General features: G+C 47.5%; 1 protein-coding gene across 1 annotated transcript in view; it reads right to left on the reverse strand.

Moving 5' to 3' along the window:
• The window catches only part of LOC144479201 (adenosine receptor A1-like), a 123,623-nt gene extending 104,056 nt beyond the window's left edge, over window positions 1–19,567 (reverse strand). The window contains exon 1 of the mRNA XM_078197863.1: window positions 15,113–19,567. Coding sequence (XP_078053989.1) covers window positions 15,113–15,474 — 362 coding nt within the window. The 5' untranslated portion in view covers window positions 15,475–19,567. The remainder of the gene's footprint in view (window positions 1–15,112) is intronic.
• Window positions 19,568–19,928: the final 361 nt, after the last annotated feature.

Raw genomic sequence — 19,928 nt, forward strand, 5'->3', positions numbered from 1 at the left:
TGCTAAATTCACCCTCAGTGTACCCGAACAGGGGCCAGAGTGTGGCGACTAGGGGATTTTCACAGTAACTTCATTGCAATGTTAATGTAAGCCTACTTGTGACAATAATAAACCAACTTAAACTTAAAACTAAAAGGGTTTTGTATGTCGACCCTCCACTTAATTTTCCAGCATTGGTTCAAATGAAAATCAGTGGAATGCGATTCTGCTTTTGTAACAGATTGCGGAGTACACTGCGAATCGGATTGCTGCTTTCCTCTCATGTGTTTTGCTTCTGTGTAATTAACCGGCGTGTGATTATGTTCAACTATTAGTTTGGCTTGAACACAACAGTGAGACAGTGCAGCATTTTCCACCTTTCAAAATAGAATCAGCACATGATGGACAACCCTGTGACCTATTGGGGGAGGTGGTGGCACTGTGGTGTTATCACTGGACTAGTAATTCAGAGACCCAGGGTAATGCTTGGGGACCTAGGTTCAAATCCCACCACAGCAGCTGGTGAAATTTGCATTCACTAATAAGATGAAATTGAAAGTCTGCACGAAACCGTTGTCATCAAAAAGCACCCCTGGCGGAATTCTCTCATCCCGCCTGTCACAGGAATCATAGCGGGTGGGAGCGGACTATGCAACAGATTCTCTCATCCTCCTGTCACAGGAATCGTAGCGGGTGGGAGCGGACTATGCAACAGATTCTCTCATCCTCCTGTCACAGGAATCGTAGCGGGTGGGGAAAACCATGCAAAGGTCCATTGACCTCAGGCGGGAGTGTCTGGCCTAGGGATGCACGCGGCTGGAAAATTCCGCTCCCCAATCTGCTTCACTGATGTTCTTTTCGAGAAGGAAATCTGCCATCCTGATCTGGTCTGGCCTACATGTGACTCGTGATCCACAGCAATGTGACTCGTGATTGCCCCTTTCGTGGGCAATTAGGGATGGGCAATAAATGCCCACGTCCTGTGAATGAATTTTAAAAAACCTCTGCTCCATCATCCCACTGGGAAAGGGACATTCTACTTCCTGAGTTATTTCATCCCATTCACATCACACATAAAATTGTAGGTTCCTGTTACGAGACGGTGCAGAGCGACGATGAAAGCTACTCCCCCGGCACTGCCCCCCCCTCCCCTCCCTCCCCCCCCCCCCCCCCCCAACCCCCCACCCTCCCTTAACGAAAGTGAAATGAGCTGGGTGGAATTGTAGCTACTACGTTGCCTCTGAACTATGAAATCTAAGTAACATCATCCTGTGCTGTTTGTAAAATACTGTGCTACTTACGCATTTAAATGCTGCTGCCATCATTAGTTATCGTGACATTCATGCCATTAACCAACTGCATTACTGTCATTAGATTCCACCCACACTACTCCAAATTGAAAAACCATCTTAGATTTGTAACCTGACTCTTAGGTTGACTAGTTTCCTGCTACTAAATACACCAAATTTCTGATCAATACTGCCTGATAGTATGACAATCTAATTTTCTCTGGTGCCAAATAAACATTTGGGTCAAATCCACCAGACTCTAAGTAAACAAAGAAAATATGTTCTAAAATTCCAGGTGACATTATAACATACGTGGTGACAGAAAAGAAGCCACAGGCTGGTCCAGACACAACTCCATTTTTATCGTTGACTATATCTCGGAGTTAACTTTCTCAATACATGCTGAAATGACTTTTTGCTATGTGGCAGCAATAGGTGAGGCTTCTCACTATGACTGTGTCCTCATAAAATTCAGGATATAAACGGTATTAGTCAATGTAAACATGGCTACTGCGGCCATCATTAGATCATTGATCAACTGTTTCAACATGAACCAATCGCAAAAAGACCGCAGTCACTACTGAAGCTTGTTTCATCCATTACTTTCTCATTTTGTAACTTCTGTAAAGATATGCCCGGGAGATGGCCGGAACAGTAGGCGGCGGCACGGTAGCACAGTGGTTAGCACTGCTGCTTCACAGCTCCAGGGACCCGGGTTCGATTCCCGGCTCAGGTCACTGTCTGTGTGGAGTTTGCACATTCTCCTCGTGTCTGCGTGGGTTTCCTCCGGGTGCTCCGGTTTCCTCCCACAGTCCAAAGGTGTGCGGGTTAGGTTGATTGGCCAGGTTAAAAATTGCCCCTTAGAGTCCTGGGATGCGTAGGTTAGAGGGATTAGCAAGTAAAAAAAAATATGTGGGGATAGGGCCTGGGTGGGATTGTGGTCGGTGCAGACTCGATGGGCCGAATGGCCTCCTTCCGCACTGTAGGGTTTCTATGATTTCTATGAACAGCACATGACCCATGGGGGGTTGCTGTGGGCACAAAATATTTTTCCATGAATGGACAAGATATTAACGATAGTTGATTAGGCCCATCTTAAGTTGATGCATCAATGACCTTCCCTCTACCAGAAGATCAGAAATGGGGATGTTCACTAATTATTGCACAATGTTCAGCACCATTTGTGACTCCTCAGATGCTGACTGCAGTCCGTGTCCACATGCAGTTTTGTCAGGACATCACTCGGGCTTGGGCTAATACGTGGCACGGAATATTCATTCCACACCAGTGCCCAGCAATCTGACATCCAATGGCATTACTATTATTGACTCCCCCATCATCACCATCCTGGGGATTACCATTGACTAAAAACTGAACTGGACTAGCCTTAAAAATACTGTGGCTACAAGACCAGGTCAGAGCCTTGGAATTCACCTAGTAAGTGGGTAACTTACCTCTTGAATCCCCAAAACCTGTTTACCATCTACATGGCACAAGTCAGGAGTGTGAAGGATTACTCTCCACTGGCTTCTCCAACAGCACTCAAAAAGCTCAACAACATCCAGGACAAAGCAGCCCACTTTACTGGGACCTTAATGACCACCTTAAACATACACTCCCCCTCCCACTCATACATATCAGCAGCAATGTATAGCATCTACAAAACACATTGCGGAAAGGTCCTTTGACAACACCGTCCAAATTCATAACCTCTAGAAGAACAGGTATAGCAGATGCATGGAAACACCACCACCTGCAAGTTCCCCTCCAAGACACAGGCCATACTGACTGGGAAATATATCATCGTTCCTTCACTGTTACTGGGTCAAAATCTTGGAACTCCCTTCCTAAGGGCAATAAGATATGTTCACCACATGGAAGGCTCACCACCATCTTCCCAAGGGCAATTCTGGATGGGCAACAAATGCTAGCCTAAACAGTGACACCCATCGTAAGAAAGAATGATAATAAATAAAACCTTCCCCTAAACCACTGCAGCGGCTCAAGAAAACAGCTCACCACCACCTTCTCAAGGTCAGTTCGGGATGGGCAATAAATGCTGGCCTAGAAGCAATGTCCACATCCCTCAAATGAATAAATAAAAAGCAATCTAGATCTTGTGTCTGACGGATGTAATGTTTCATTGCTAAACCATAGGTTATAAATACCTCTGATAATACACACTGCTATTTCCTCTGAGGTGTTGATCTACGAGGAAGGATTCACATTGATTGGCCTCGATTTGCCTGTAAAAAATCTTGTAAAAATAATTAGCTGGATACTAGATAACCACTGCGTCATTTTTGAAGAATGTTAATTTTTCAATGCGAGGTGATGCATTTTGGTAGATTGAACCAGGGCAGGACTTATTCAATTAATGGTAGGGCGTTGGGGAGAGTTACAGTACAAAGAGATCGAGGGGTACATGTTCAAAGATCCTTGAAAGTGGAGTCACAGATGGACAGAGTGGTGAAGAAGGCATTCAGCATTGGAGTTGGGACGGCTTGTTGAAGTTGTACAAGACATTGGTAAGGCCACACTTGGAATACTGTGTACAGTTCTGGTCACCCTATTATAGAAGGGATATTATTAAACTAGAAAGAGTATAGAGAAAATTTACTAGGATGCTACCAGGACTTGGTGGTTTGAGTTAGAAGTAGAGGCTGTACAGACTGGGACTTTTTTCTCTGGAGTGTAGAAGGCTGAGAGGTGATCTTATGGAGGTCTATAAAATAATGAGGGGCACAGATCAGCTAGATAGTCAATATCTTTTCCCAAAGGTAGAGGAGTCTAAAACAAGAGGGCATAGGTTTAAGGTGAGAGGGGAGAGATACAAAAGGTTCCAGAGCGGCAATTTCTTCACACAGAGGGTGGTGAGTGTCTGGAACAAGCTGCCAGAAGTAGTAGTAGAGGCGGGTACAATTTTGTCTTTTAAAAAACATTTAGACAGTTACATGGGTAAGATGGGTATAGAGGGATATGGGCCAAATGCGGGCAATTGGGATTAGCTTGGGGATTTTTAAAAAAGGCAGCATGGACAAGTTGGGCCAAAGGGCCTGTTTCCTTGCTGTAAACCTCTCTGACTCTATGACTCTATCTATATACATGTAAACTATCTGCATTTTGATGAATATTGGGAAAATGCTATCATTGACTTTGTCACACACAATGTTCATTTCTTTGCAAAGGTACAGGTTCACCAAATGTATTAAAATATCTTAAATAATTATTAGTGTCACAAGTAGACTTACATTAACACTGCAATGAAGTTACTGTGAAAATCCCCTAGTCGCCACACTCCGGCCTGTTCGGGTACACTGAGGGAAAATTTAGCATGGCCAATGCACCTAACCAGCACGTCTTTCAGGCTGTGGGAGAAAACCGGAGCACTCGGAGGAAACCCACACAGAAAAGGGGAGAACATGCAGACTCCACACAGACAGTGACCCAAGCTGGGAATCGAACCTGGGTCCTTGGCGCTGTGACGCAGCAATGCTAACCACTATTTTGTGCGCTTTCCTAACCAGGCACTCATTATAAATGTTGAAACTCAGCGCTGCCTGACGTAAGAAAGTTTATGGTGACTAAGTCTCACAGCTAGAATACTCACACATTGTCACCTCTGAATCCTCACCAACCCTACTTTATTTATTTCTGCTCATGTGTGCAGCTTTGGTGGAGGTCAATGACTGAATTCATTTCTACAAAATTAGTGTAAACTTTTTCTGTAAGAAAATAAAATTGTTCTTTGGACATCATGGTGAAAGATGTCAATGTACTGGCGCTGTTTTACTTTTGTCGTACCATTGGCATTATCAGGAACTCCAGATTAGCTTTGAGATAGGTTAGATCCAGGTTAAGGTTTCCTTTGTATGTCCAATCGATGTGTTTCATCCCTTACCCCAAGAGACTAAACACACCCACACTTAACTGGTACATAATTCCATCTCTTATACAACCCATCTTCGTGACCTATTTGAGTGCAACTAATTTAATTGCAATTAGTATACAATCAAAAGCATTTTGTGTGGTGAGCTCCCAACTACTTTGAGCTGAATCAGAACTGTCACAATTAATTTCAGTTATAACCTCAACAGCTGCCAAGAAAAATAAAACTTTCAATACATCAGTCTTGAATACCGGATACTGGACATGAAAGAATTACGTTCTGTTATATCGGAGCTGCTGTTTCCCCCATCTTGTAAAAATCACTTTAGAAAATCAGAAGCAATCACTAGGATTGAAGTCATGGAAAGGTCAAACCAATGCATGGAAAAAGAGTTAGCTTGCATACCCTGCAGTTCTGTCCATCCGAGTAGTTTATAAATATAGGGCATAGGGTGTTGGTGAGACCACATCTGGACTTTGTGTCCAGTTTTGGTCTCCTTATTTGAGGAAGGATGTTGCGGCATTGGAGGCAGTTCAGAGGAGGTTCACCAGATTGATTCTGGGGATGAAAGGGTTGACGTTTGAGGAGAGATTAAACAGTTTGGGCTTCGACTCGCTGGAGTTTAGAAGGATGAGGGGATCTGATCGAGTAATATAAAATTTTAAAAGGGATTGATAAAGTAAATGTAGAACAAAATGTTTCCCCCTGTGGGGCAATCTCAAACAAGAGGTCACAGGTATAGGCTGAGAGGCGATAGATTTAAAACTGAGATGAGGAGGAACTACTTCTCGCAGAGGGTGGTGAAGTTGTGGAACTCGCTGCCCCATCGCGCGGTGGAGTCTGAATCATTGAATGGTTTCAAGAAGGAGATAGATATATTTCTAAAAATTAGGGGATAAGGGGATGTGGGGAACAGGTGGGGAGGTGGATTTGAGACCAGGGGGAGATCGGCCATGATCTGATTGAATGGCGGAGCAGGCTCGAAGGGCTGAATTTGCCGACTTCTGCTCCGAGTTCCTGTGTCCCTATGTTTCTACATAGAAACATAGAAAAACTACAGCACAAAACAGGCCCTTTGGCCCCACAAGCTGTGCCGAACATATCCCTACCTTTTAGACCTACCTATAACCCTCCATCCTATTAAGTCCCATGTACTCATCGAGGAGTCTCTTAAAAGTCCCTATTGAGTTTGCCTCCACCACCACTGACGGCAACCGATTCCACTCGCCCACCACCCTCTGTGTGAAAAACTTCACCCTAACACTTCCCCTGTACCTACCCCCCAGCACCTTAAACCTGTGTCCTCTCGTAGCAGCCATTTCCACCCTGGGAAAAAGCCTCTGAGAGTCCACCCGATCTATGCCTCTCAACATCTTATATACCTCTATTAAGTCTCCTCTCAGCCTACTCCAAGGAGACAAGACCGAGCTCCCTCAGCCTATCCTCATAAGGCATGCCACTCAATCCAGGCAACATCCTTTTAAATCTCCTCTGCACCCTTTCAATCTTTTCCACATCCTTCCTGTAATGAGGCGTCCAGAACTGAGCACAGTACTCTAAGTGGGGTCTGATGAGGGTCTCATATAGCTGCATCATTATCCCCGGACTCCTAAACTCAATCCCTCGATTGATAAAGGCCAGCACACCATACGCCTTCTTAACCACCTCCTCCACCTGTGGGGCCGATTTTAGAGTCCTATGGACCCGGACCCCAAGGTCCTTCTGATCCTCTGCAGTACTAAGAGTCTTTCCCTTTATATTGTACTCCTTCATCCCATTTGACCTGCCAAAATGGACCACTACGCATTTATCTGGATTGAAGTCCATCTGCCACTTCTCCGCCCAGTCTTGCATCCTATCTATGTCCCTCTGTAACTTCTGACATCCCTCCAGACTATCCACAACCCCACCAACCTTTGTGTCGTCGGCAAACTTACCAACCCATCCCTCCACTTCCTCATCCAGGTCATTTATGAAAATGACAAACAGCAAGGGTCCCAGAACAGATCCCTGGGGCACACCACTGGTGACCGACCTCCATTTAGAAAAAGACCCATTTATACCCACTCTCTGCCTCCTTTGGGCAAGCCAGTTCTGGATCCACGGGGCAGCAGCCCCTTGAATCCCATGCCTTCTCACTTTTTCCAGAAGCCTTGCATGGGGGACCTTATCGAACGCCTTGCTAAAATCCATATAAACCACATCTACCGCTTTCCCTTCGTCAATGTGTTCAGTCACATTTTCGAAGAACTCCACCAGGCTCGTAAGGCACAATCTGCCTTTGACAAAGCCATGCTGAGTATTCTTGAGCATACTAAACCTCTCTAAATGCTCATAAATCTTGTCCCTCAGGATCTTCTCCATCAGCTTACCAACCACTGAGGTTAGACTCACCGGTCGGTAATTTCTATGGTACTAATGTATATTATCAATCTATCCATAACATATAAAATCTTACATGAAGTGAACTTGAAGTATTCCTTTCTTCCATTTTGAATTTCTAGGTTGACGTAAAATCTTGTTGAAGAGCTGCAATTACACCCTCCCTCCATTGGAGGCAATGTTATTTGATAAAGGAGGCTATAATTACAATATGACAAATTTGGGTGGGCTGTTTCCATTATAATGAGGAACATAAGAGTTTACATTGAAATATATAAAGAATAGAGTACATGGCTATAGCAGTGGGACTGTTTAACACTTATACATCCTGTCCAAATATCCTGCGGCCTCTAATCCTATCTTACCTGAGGATGGCACTTGGTGCTGATTTACCATGTGCCGTGTTATAGTTTAGAGATCAACCAATATAATACATTCAAAATATTAAACCTGAATGTACTTCCCATGTCATTATAAATCCCTTCCACATTTATATTGGAAACTGCCCGTGTATCTTGTCACACAGTATTTACACTCTTGTGGGACTGCAGCAGCTGGGTTTTGTATCTCTCAGCTCTTTGGCCCTGGAGACGGTTCTATGAGACAAGCATCTCTACTTCTCTTCTTCCCAAACCACCGCACATTTTGCTCTTCAACTATAGCCAATAATTTTGTGCATCCTTGCCTCAGTATTCCTTGTGCTAGAAATACACTTCACCTGAGGACTACTTTGACCTGACTAGCTGTATGAAATGCAAGAAAGATTTACAAGTATATATTATAAATTATTGAATGAAAATACCTCAGGGTCATCTATATTTAGTTTCCTAAACTCAAAATATCTGTGCAACATGATTAGTTTCCAATGTTGTCAAAGATTAAAGGGCCGGATTCTCCCAAAAAAATTCAAAATGTCAAATTTGCATGAAAACTGGAGTAAATCGCACTGTTTTTTCAGTGGGAGTTTCAATAACAATCTCCCACACTCTGTGTACTGTGGAGGGCAGCAATGTGAATTACGCAAAAAATCCGGGGACAGGGCTGATTCCTGCTGAAGAGGCTGAAATCAGGGCACTGAACGGGCCCGCGTGCAAACACACATCTCTGGGAGATCACTGAACCAGTCATCCCAGCATTGAAATTGCTCGTCTCAACACTCGACGGACATTGCTAGCCTGATTGCGGCCTCTCAGCACATCCCCCAACCCCACTCCCCCACTCCCCCTCCCCACCCACCTCCACGCCGCCCCCCCCCCCCCCCCCCGCCCACCCCACCCATGGACATCGCTGGCTTCCCCATCCCCCAGTGACCCACACATCGCTGGCCTCCACATCCCTCAGTGACTCAGACATTGCTGGCCTCTTGTACTCCCCATCCCCCACTGACCCGGACATCGCTGGCCTCCCCATCCCCCACTGACCCGGACATCGCTGGCCTCCACATCCCCCACTGATCCGGACATCGCTGGCCTCCACGTCCCCCAGTGACTCAGACATCGCTGGCCTCCTGTACTCCCCATCCCCCAGTGACCCAGACATTGCTGGCCTCCCCATCCCCCTGTAACTCAGACATCACTGGCCTCCTGGCCCTCCCCACATTCCCTCCTTCACACACACAGCACTGGCCTCACTGCTGCCTTGCACACAAATAGCACTGTGCTCCCATGTACACCCCCTGCCTGCCAGGATTCCCCCTTGTTGAGTGAAAGTCTTGAGCGTTGCACCCCATCCCCCCCTGGACGCAGTACCTCATTGACTGAACCCAATCAGCACCTTTGGAGATGGCTTACCCTCTATTGAAAGCAGCTTGCGTGTACATTTCTCAGAAGGAATTTTAACTAACGGGCCCCAGACTGGCTCAAACTGACTGCAGCTGGACTCCCCGAACAAGCCAGAGCTGTATAGAAGCTGCAATGATGGACACAGTCACGCCAGGAAGATGGCCCCATAGAAATCTGCCCCGAGATTCACCGAAACTGACCAGGCCAGCCTACTGGAGGTGGTGGAGGAGAGGTGCCAGCTGCTGTACCCCACTAATGGCCATCGCCCAAATGGTCACGCAGCAAATGCATTGTCCGCAGTTAATGTCGGGACCCTGACACCTCAGTCCAGAGAGCAGGTGCCACAAGAAACTGAATGACCTTCTTCAGGCAGCAAGGGTGAGTTGATATCCCAATTCTGAAACCTGTACACATGCTTTACTTAACAATGTCAAACCATCCCAGACACCTCAAGGGCACTCCAACAACTGGCCCACTCCCCTCCTCCCCCTTTCCCCCCCCCCTTCCCCCCGCCCCCCTCCTCCCCGCAAGACCCTGTGCTCCCCCACAATCAGCAACCCTCAGTGTGACCAATTTCCCCGAAACGGCCAACACAAGCTCCCCAACTCAGAGACACATTGCACCCCATGTCCTTTCATACTTCATGCTTTCAATCCCCTGAATGTCCCCACAGGAGATAATCGCGCACGACCGAGAGGGCACAGACTGGTGGCAGTGTTCCTGATCTGTGGCTGCTGATGGTCTGTGGGCAGCATGCCCTGGAGCTGGCAGGGGGAGACTCCACACCCAGAATGGTCACCGACAGCCAGGTCGGGGAACAGCATGCCAGTGAGCATCAGCTGCAGCCGCTTCTTGAACCTTCCTTGAAGTGAGTGCTATGGTGCACAGGCTGCTTCCCCTCCCTTCCCCTGATGTGTGCTCTCTTTAACAGTCCTGGTCCCTGAGGAACCAGGCCCTTCGGGTATTGGTGCCCACCCTGCTGCTCCCCAACCAACTACCCAGGACACCCCAGACAACACCTCGGAGGGAGGCCCTGGAGAATCCTCCGAGGACAGCACCAGTGAATTGGCACAGGCATCAACCACACAACCCACCAACACAGAGACTATCACCACTGTGGGTCACGTTAGTGCTGAGGCTTCTGGGTCACTCACTGGTGAGCGCATCAGGTGGAGGTGGGCACATCCGAGGGCTCGGGCACACGGAGATCTGCCGGAGGCCAGGATTCAGCTGTCCCCAACCCAGCTGCTGGGCCACTGGGTTTGTTCCTCCCAAGGCTGGTGGAGGTGCATCAGGAAACCCGGGGAGTTGTGGAAGGGTTGTCAGCAACCATGCTGTGACTGCAAGGCTGTTTAGAGGAGACCAACAGACTTCTGTCGCAGGAGGTGGTGCCGACACAGCGTGGGACCCAGGCCAACACTGCAAGGGTGGTGACCGCAGTGGAAAGTCTGGCTCAGGGGTCTGTCCTCTTGGGTGACAGGGTCCAGGACATCCTGGAGACACTACAGGTCATGGCAGACACACAATGGGCCACAGCCGAGGGTGTTGCTGGCATTCAGGAAGCACATCGGTTTGTGGCCATGGGTGTCGGGGGTTTGTGGGAGACACTGCTGGCCATGGCTGGGACTCTCGTTGGCATTCTGGAGGCACAGCAGGGGCTGTGAGCCTCGACAATTTAGCTCAGGCTCAGAGGGCTACTGCTGAGGGGCTCCAGAGCCTGGCTCGCTCACAGAATGCTGTAGCGGAGGGGCTCCGGAGCTTGGCCCAGTCTCAGGGGGCCAGGGCTGAGGGATCACAGACCATGGGGCAGATGCATGTGGGCCTCCAGGACTGGCAGAGCCAGGTGACGCCAGAGCTTCTGGAGCTCAGTCCAGCTACCCTGGCATCCCATGGAGTGTCCCTGGGGCCTCTGGGCACCCCAAGGGAGAAGGAAAGGCTCGAGCCTATGCTGGGGTCTTCCATCCAGGAGATTCCAGACATTCCCGAGACATTCTGATTCCTCCCTTCCTCACACAGGGGCATCTCAGGGCCAGCGGGATGAACAGGGTGGCACCGAAAAAGTGTCATCCGCAAGTCAGCCAGGGTCCTCCAGGTCTTGTCCCCCTGGGGGATGGCCACCAAGGGCATCACAGGCAACAGGGTGCGAATCACAGCCAGACCCCTCCACTGGCAATGTGCATTGTGTGTGTGTCCTGAACGTTATACTGGTATTGCAGACACACACATGACACATACATGGTTGCTAAAGTTTGGAATAGTTTGGAAAATAAAAATAAAAGCAATACGTACTATCTGGAGAAAGTATCTTTGGTAAATTACAACAGCTTGTATTTATATAGTGCCTTTAATGGAATAAAACATCCCACGCTGCTTCACAATAATGTTGTAAAGCAAAATTTAACACCAAGCTACGTAAGGTGATATTAGGCAAGCTGGCTTCCCTTCACTGTTCAAAGAAGCATTTTTTATGGAGCATCTGAAAGGAGGAAAGATTTTGAGGTGGAGAGGCAAAGAAGGTTTAGGGAGGACATCTCAGAACCTAGTAATTGTGACATCTACGGTGTAGAATGAAGTATACTCATGAAATTGTAGAAACCCTACAGCGCAGAAAGAGGCCATTCGACCCATCGAGTCTGCACCGACCACAATCGCACCCAGGCCCTACCCCCATATCCCTACACATTTACCCTGCTAATCCCCCTAACCTACGCATCTCAGGACGCTAAGGGGCAATTTTAGCATGGCCAATCAACCTAACAATCACATCTTTGGACTGTGGGAGGAAACCGGAGCACCCAGAGGAAACCCACGCAGACACAAGGAGAATGTGCAAACTCCACACAGACAGTGACCCAAGCTGGGAATCGAATCCAGGTCCCTGGAGCAGTGAAGCAGCAGTGCTAAACACTGTGCTACCGTGCTGCCCCATGCTTATTGAGTCATTATAATTATTGCCCTCACACACACTCACACACACCTTCCACTGTACACACCTATCCACATACATACCTTCCATTCAACACACATACAGACACACACACCCAAATACATAACTTTCACACTACACATATACACACACAGACACACTCATTTCCATTACACACACATAATCACAGGCACGCCTTCCACTCCACTCATTTTCCAACTTTTACAGTTGCACCATAGAAAGCATTCTTTCTGGTTGTATCACAGCTTGGTATGGCTCCTGTCCTGCCCTAGCCCGCAAGGAACTATAAAATGTTGTGAATGTAGCCCAATCCATCACGCAAACCAGCCTCCCATCCATTGACTCTGTCTACACTTCCCGCTGCCTCGGCAAAGCAGGCATAATTAAGGACCCCACGCACCCCGGACATTCTCTCTTCCACCTTCTTCCGTTGGGAAAAAGATACAAAAGTCTGAGGTCACGTACCAACCGACTCAAGAACAGCTTCTTCCCTGCTGCTGTCAGACTTTTGAATGGACTTACCTTGCATTAAGTTAATCTTTCTCTACACCCGAGCTATGACTAACACTTCTCTATGAACAGTATGCTTTGTCTGTATAGCACGCAAGAAACAATACTTTTCACTGAATGTAAATACATGAGACAATAATAAATCAGATCACATGCACTTTGCACTCTGCACATACATGTACACACACATGTACACACACATATGAAAAGAGAGCTAAAATAATGAATTGGTATCTAGAAGGGGCACATATTTGGCAAGATAAAGGCAAATCTGTCTTGATGTAAACAAAATATGTGAGGCTGTGTATATTTAAATAATCTTGGTGGTTTATGCAAGAATGGCTGTTCTTATTCTCCAGGCATGAGGGGAGTTTCTACTGCACACTTTCTGGGGAATAATGTTTTAGTTTGGATGTAGGGATGAAACGCGACTCTGGTATTATTAATCATTTGCTGGAACTAAAATGATGACAAACCCAAAAAAAAGTCTACTTGACTTTTGGAAAAGGCATGCGTTAATTTTCCTAAGAAAGGGCGTGTTCAATTGTACCTCACTGTTTAATGAAAGGAGATCTAAAACTTGGTTATAATCCAATAAACCCTTCTAGATTATTACGGCAACACTTTGCATTAGTTCCTCCACATTCAAATGGAGCCAAGATTGTGATGAAGGGCTGTTATTTTAGATATATTTAGATGACAGATTGCTACATGGAACAGGCTGAGGTGCTCATGGAGTTAGTTGCATCAATTTCCCTGTGGGGTATTTGATTGTGAAGGAAACCAGAAACACGACGAGAAATTTTAAAAAAATACATTTTTCATTTGGAAATTCCACAACTTTAAACGCCTCCAAATTATATCCCCGCCTGATTTCTCCCCCAGCTCCGCGCTAGTCCTGACCTGAAAGAGCAGTAACTATCACTCTACAATGACTGGTAATGTCGCTTTGTCTCATGCCAGGAGTACATTTTGGAACGAGAATGCTGGCAAGCAATTGCCACTCTGACTGAAGTACTGTTCCAGTGTGTGCAGCAAGCTGGATAAGAGGGTTCAGCCACTGTGAATGATCCCTGGATCAGCTCAAACTGAAGTTCCAGTCCTTGTGCAGGGCTTAGCGTCACAAACCAATCACCAACTCTCTCAGAATTCAGGGACAACCCTCTGTAGACCGTCCTTCCCACAGTCTGCTGAAAGGACAGAGGCAAAAATATAAAGCCCATTCTCTTCTCCACCTGGCAAAGTATTGGAGTGAAAAGTGGGGAGGGATCGAACCCTGCAACCCGTGTTTCCCTTGCTGTCTACAGGCTAATGGGGCTGTCAAACTCTCACTTGAAAATGTCCAACACACTCACTGTCAAGGTGTCATTTTTAAATAGCTCTGCGGCGCGAGTCTTTGTGAATGAGGGTGAAATGAATGTCCCCAGGTAGATATCTCATATCCATAAAGAGAGGGAGAGAGGAAGTTAAAACAAGGAACTATCGATGGTAGAATGTTAATGCGGGAGATTGTCCACTGTTACAGCACCGGGATCTACATTCATAACAAAGCCTTTAGACACATAGAATCCCGGGGGGTCGCCAGCATTTTAAGATTGTTTCCTGTGTGGAGTGAGTGCTGGAAAGGCTTGAGTCTCTCCCTCTGTTCCTAGCAGCCTAACGCGCCCTTGCAGTAAACGGGTGAAGGACATGTCTCACTTGGTGCGTTAACTGCAGGCTGGCGGCTCCCAGCCACACACAGGTACTTCATACTACTTCACTCAAGTTTAACTGAACCCGGAGCAATGGCAGAGAGAGAGGGGCAGAGAGAGGGGCAGAGAGGGGGAGAGGGGAGAGGGGGGCAGAGGGGGAGAGGGGAGAGGGGGGAGAGAGAGGCAGAGGAAGGGGGAGAGTGGGGCAGAGAGGGGGGAGAGAGAGGCAGAGGGGAAGAGAGAGGGGGAGAGAGGGGCAGAGGGGAAGAGAGAGGGGGGAGAGAGAGGCAGAGGAAGGGGGAGAGTGGGGCAGAGAGAGGGGGAGAGAGGCAGAGGGGAAGAGAGAGGGGGAGAGAGGGGCAGAGGAAGGGGGAGAGTGGGGAAGAGAGAGGGGGAGAGAGGGGCAGAGGGGAAGAGAGAGGGGGAGAGAGGGGCAGAGGGAGGGGGAGAGTGGGGCAGAGAGAGGGGGAGAGAGGGGGAGAGGGGGAGAGAGGGGCAGAGAGAGGTGGAGAGAGAGGCAGAGAAAGGGGGAGGGGAGAGAGGGGCAGAGGGGGAGAGGGGGGAGAGGGGCAGAGAGAGGGGGAGAGGGAGGGGGAGAGGGAGGGGGAGAGTGGGGCAGAGAGAGAGAGAGGGGTGAAGGTTACCTGGTGGGGATCCTGACTCGCAGGTATCGGTCTATAGCGATGGCCAGCAGTGCGAGGATGGAGCTCTGGGTGAGGACCAGCACGGTACAGGAGAAGAGCAGGCAGCTGTAGAAGTGGGTGTGCAGGCCGATGCTGATGGTGATAGCCAGGGGGATGACCAGCGAGCCTACCGCGATGTCAGCCAGGGCCAGGGACACGATGAAGCAGAAGGTAGTGTCCCTGAGGGCTCGGTTTATCCTGACTGCCCAGCACACCAGCACATTGCCCAGCACCGAGGCTACCGCGATCAGCACCTCAATCCCGATGTAGATGCCCAGAGAGGGGGAGATGCTCCCTGCTTCCTCCTCCTGTGTGGCTGGCATCCTGAATCCGCCCCAGCACCGGGCCAATGTGTCAATGTGAAGCTGCCCTCCTGTCCCGGGTCCCTCCGCATTCACAAAGCCCTCCACACTCCCCCTGAGCGCTCTCTGCCTCTGCTGGAGGGGGTGGCAGTGAGGAAGCTGCTCCTGTTTCACTGGCCAGTTCCCAGCTTCACACTGACATCTCAGCAGCCCTCAGCAGCTCGCTGCCAAAGCTGGCAGCGCTTCTCATTTCCTCACCGGCACGCTTACAATTCAGATGTCATTGGGAAAACCTTCCCATCGGAGAATGAAATAAGCTCTTCCTGCAGAGACAGGCTCCCGCAGAACGGAACCGAAATCGCTGGCAATGTTTCACAGCCCCACCAGAATCTGGGGCAAGAGTTAACGGCTCAGGATGATGACCTGTCCAGAGCTGTGTCCAGAGTCTCAGCAGTTTAGCTGAAGCCCGTGCTTTTCCGCTCCCCTGTCGATGTTCATCAGTCTCGGAGAGTGCGCTTGCCCGGTGTTTGCTTCCAACGTGGTTTGTGCTCAGTGTGTCTGCGGAATGTGAACCTGTGTGTGGTCTGTCGGTGTCTGTGTGCAGGTTGTGTGTGTGTGAATCGGTGAGTGTGAGTTCTGTGTGTGCTGAGTTTATAATGATGTTTGGCAGTGTGTTTGGTTTGTAATTGTGTATTTCTGAGTCTGTGTGTGTGTGTGTGGTTTGTGAGTATGTATGGTTTGAGTATGTGTGGGTTGTGTATGTGTGCGATTTGAGTGTGTGCAGTTTGAGCGTGTAACAGTTTGTAACTCTGTGTCTGTAAAAGCGGTGGTTTGAATTTGTGAATTTGTGCATATGTGTGAGTTTTGGGACTATGATTTGGTTTGTAAGCGTATGAGTGCCTGTGTGTATGAATTGGTTTGTAAGTGTGTGTGTGGTTTGAGTGGAGGAATTGGTTTGTGAATGTCTTTAATTTGTGTGTTCGTATGTGTGGTTTGAGAGTGTATCAGGATTTGTGCGGATGTGTGATTTTGAGTGTTTGTGTGTAGTTTGTGTGTATTTGGTTTGCAGTTGTGTGTTTGTGAGTGTTTGGTTGGTGAGTGTGCACATCTGAGTGTGTGTTTGATTCATTTGATTTAAGGGTGTGAGCGTGTGTGGTGATTTAAGACAGCAATGTTCACCATTTAATCCCAGCCAGGTGGCTGCAGTTTGGTAAAGGCACTGAAAGGTTAAAGGAGATCTCGGCACTTGTCCACTTCCAACTCCCCTTGGGAGTGATTAGTCTTCAGTGGCGTTGATATAATCTAGAGCCCAGAACAAACCTGTAACTGTGCTGAAAGCATTCATTCCTGTGAACGATAGGAAACACAAATCCATTCTGGGAACACGAGATTAGGTTTATTGGTTTATGTATTCACACATTTTGAACAGTGTAGGCAGGTAGAGTTACATCGACTGTCCAAACTTAGTATTTGGAGCCAAGTGAATTTTAAACATCTAAAAACAAAACATTACAAACAAGATAAACATGTTCCTGGTTCTCTTCGAGTTATTTATAAATGCAATAGTGTATTTGAAAGGTCACTTAGACTGAAATACATTATAGAATGCAATAGTGTACTGGAAAAGCTGCTAGTTATGTATAGATGGAGTGAAATACATGATATGGCACAGTGGGTTAGCACTGCTGCCTCATAGCGCCGGGGACCCGGGTTCAATTCCCGGCTTGGGTCACTGTGTGGAGTCGGCACGTTCTCCCCGTGTCTGTGTGGGTTTTGGTGCTCTGGTTTCCTCCCACAGTCGAAAAGGTTAGGTGCATTGGCCATGTTAAATGCTCCCTCAGTGCACCTCAACAGGCGCTGGAGTATGCTGACTAGGGGAAACAGTAACTTCATTGCAATGTTAATGTAAATCTACTTGCGACACTAATAAATAAACTTTAAACTTAAAATTACAGAATGCAGTAGTGTTTCTGAAAGGTTAATAGTTCTGATTAAATTAATATTAGCTGGAAAAGATACAATGTAGGTTAATCCTAGTTTCTTTCTCACACAACAGCCGGGACAAACTGTGCCTGTCTTATTGTATCGCAAAAGAAAACCGTTTTAAAATGTTAGTGTCAATCCTTTCATCTCAAGTTAGAAACAGTGGTGGAGCTAGGCGGTGCAATAAGTTGGAATGACCAAGATTGATGTCCCTTTTGTCCAAGCCCTTGTCTACCTTCAATGTAAACGAGATGTTAACGAGCACAAAGCGATAAAGCGGACAAATAAAAAGTCCCCACGAATGAGCAACCTCATTGAAATTGTTCATTCATGATTGATGGGAAACAGGGATTTCAACAGAGAAGTGGCACAGATACAGCAGAGGGAGCTATTGTGAAGCGATGGCAGACCATGTAACATTCGTCCATCTGTTGTATCCACTTTCTAGTAAGAAGTTTAACAACACCAGGTTTTAAAGTCCAACAGGTTTATTTGGCAGCAAAAGCCACACAAGCTTTCGGAGCTCCAAGCCCCTTCTTCAGGTGAGTGGTAATTCTGTTCACAAACAGGGCATATAAAGACACAAACTCAATTTACATGAATAATGGTTGGAATGCGAATACTTACAGCTAATCAAGTCTTTAAGATACAAACAATGTGAGTGGAGAGAGCATCAAGACAGGCTAAAGAGATGTGTATTGTCTCCAGACAAGACAGCTAGTGAAACTCTGCAGGTCCAGGCAAGCTGTGGGGGTTACAAATAGTGTGACATGAACCCAATATCCCGGTTGAGGCCGTCCTCATATGTGCGGAACTTGGCTATCAGTTTCTGCTCAGCGACTCTGCGCGGTCGTGTGTCGTGAAGGCCGCCTTGGAGAACGCTTACTCGAATATCAGAGGCCGAATGCCTGTGACCGCTGAAGTGCTCCCCAACAGGAAGAGAACAGTCTTGCCTGGTGATTGCCGAGCGGTGTTCATTCATCCGTTGTCGCAGCGTCTGCATGGTTTCCCCAATGTACCATGCCTCGGGACATCCTTTCCTGTAGCGTATCAGGTAGACAACGTTGGCCGAGTTGCAAGAGGCCATCCCCACACCCCCACTTCTTGCCTTCAAACAACCGCACAACCTCAAACAGACCATTGTCTGCAGCAAACTACCCAGCCTTCAGGAGAACAGTGACCACGACACCACACAACCCTGCCACAGCAACCTCTGCAAGACGTGCCGGATCATCGACACAGATGCCATCATCTCACGTGAGAACACCATCTACCAGGTACACGGTACCTACTCTTGTACATACCTGTTTGTGAACAGAATTCCCACTCACCTGAAGAAGGGGCTTGGAGCTCCGAAAGCTTGTGTGGCTTTTGCTACCAAATAAACCTGTTGGACTTTAACCTGGTGTTGTTAAACTTCTTATTGTGTTTACCCCAGTCCAACGCCGGCATCTCCACATCGTATCCACTTCCTGCCAGTGGATATAAAATGAGTGAGAGGCACTAACACCACAAGCAGGACATTTACTATTCTCCCTGCCACCAATCGGAGCACTTGATTTGGTATTGAACTATCCAATCAAAATATTATTGCAATTTCTTCCCACTTTTCCCATATCCCACATTTCCCATCGTCCGCATTTCCCATATCCCACTTTTCCCATATCCCACTTTCCCCATATCCCACCTTTCCCATATCCCACCTTTCCCATATCCCACCTTTCCCATAGCCCCCTTTTCCCATAGCCCACTTTTCCCATAGCCCACTTGTCCCTCGACATTGTTCATTACACCCTCCTCCCTAACAGATTGGGGATATAAGATGCAATGTTCCTTCCCAACCCATGGCATCGCACCAAACACCACGCAGGCAGTGTGGACTTGAATCAATCCAAAAGCTAAATGTTAAATTATTCCACAACAGTTGATTTACATGTAATTAAAGGGGTCAGTGACTCTCCATCTATCACTAAATCATGCAGGCTGCCTGGGACAGGGCACCAGTATCCCGTATCACAAACATGTCATCAAAATCAACCCAGTGCAGTTGAAAGAAGTGTAGAGTTTCCCCATTCCCATCCTCTGCTCCCTCCCCCCCCATGCCCACCTCCAAAGTAAAAATCAGATTTTGCAAATCTGATGACACTGGATTTTCATTTAATTTGTGTTAATCTGTGCATCTGTGAGTTATTATCAGCAGTTTAAATTTCCTTTAAAATAAATATCTGTGGTCTATTTCCCCCCTGGTATGCTTTCTGTGTCCTTTGAGACTGTATTGGGTAAAGAGTGCATTGTTAAGTAATTTTCAATTTGCAATTGTTTTCCATTTAACCAAATCGGTGGTGGAGACAGGGAGCGTACAGCTTTGCTTATTTGTCTGTGAATCGCCACTCAAATTAGAACATTTTCCCTTTCTGTATGCAGTCAGTATCAATATAGAATCATGATGTGGAGATGCCGGCATTGGACTGGGGTGGGCACAGTAAGAAGTC

The sequence above is a fragment of the Mustelus asterias genome, chromosome 25, assembly GCF_964213995.1.
Source record: "Mustelus asterias chromosome 25, sMusAst1.hap1.1, whole genome shotgun sequence".
NCBI lineage: Eukaryota > Metazoa > Chordata > Chondrichthyes > Carcharhiniformes > Triakidae > Mustelus > Mustelus asterias.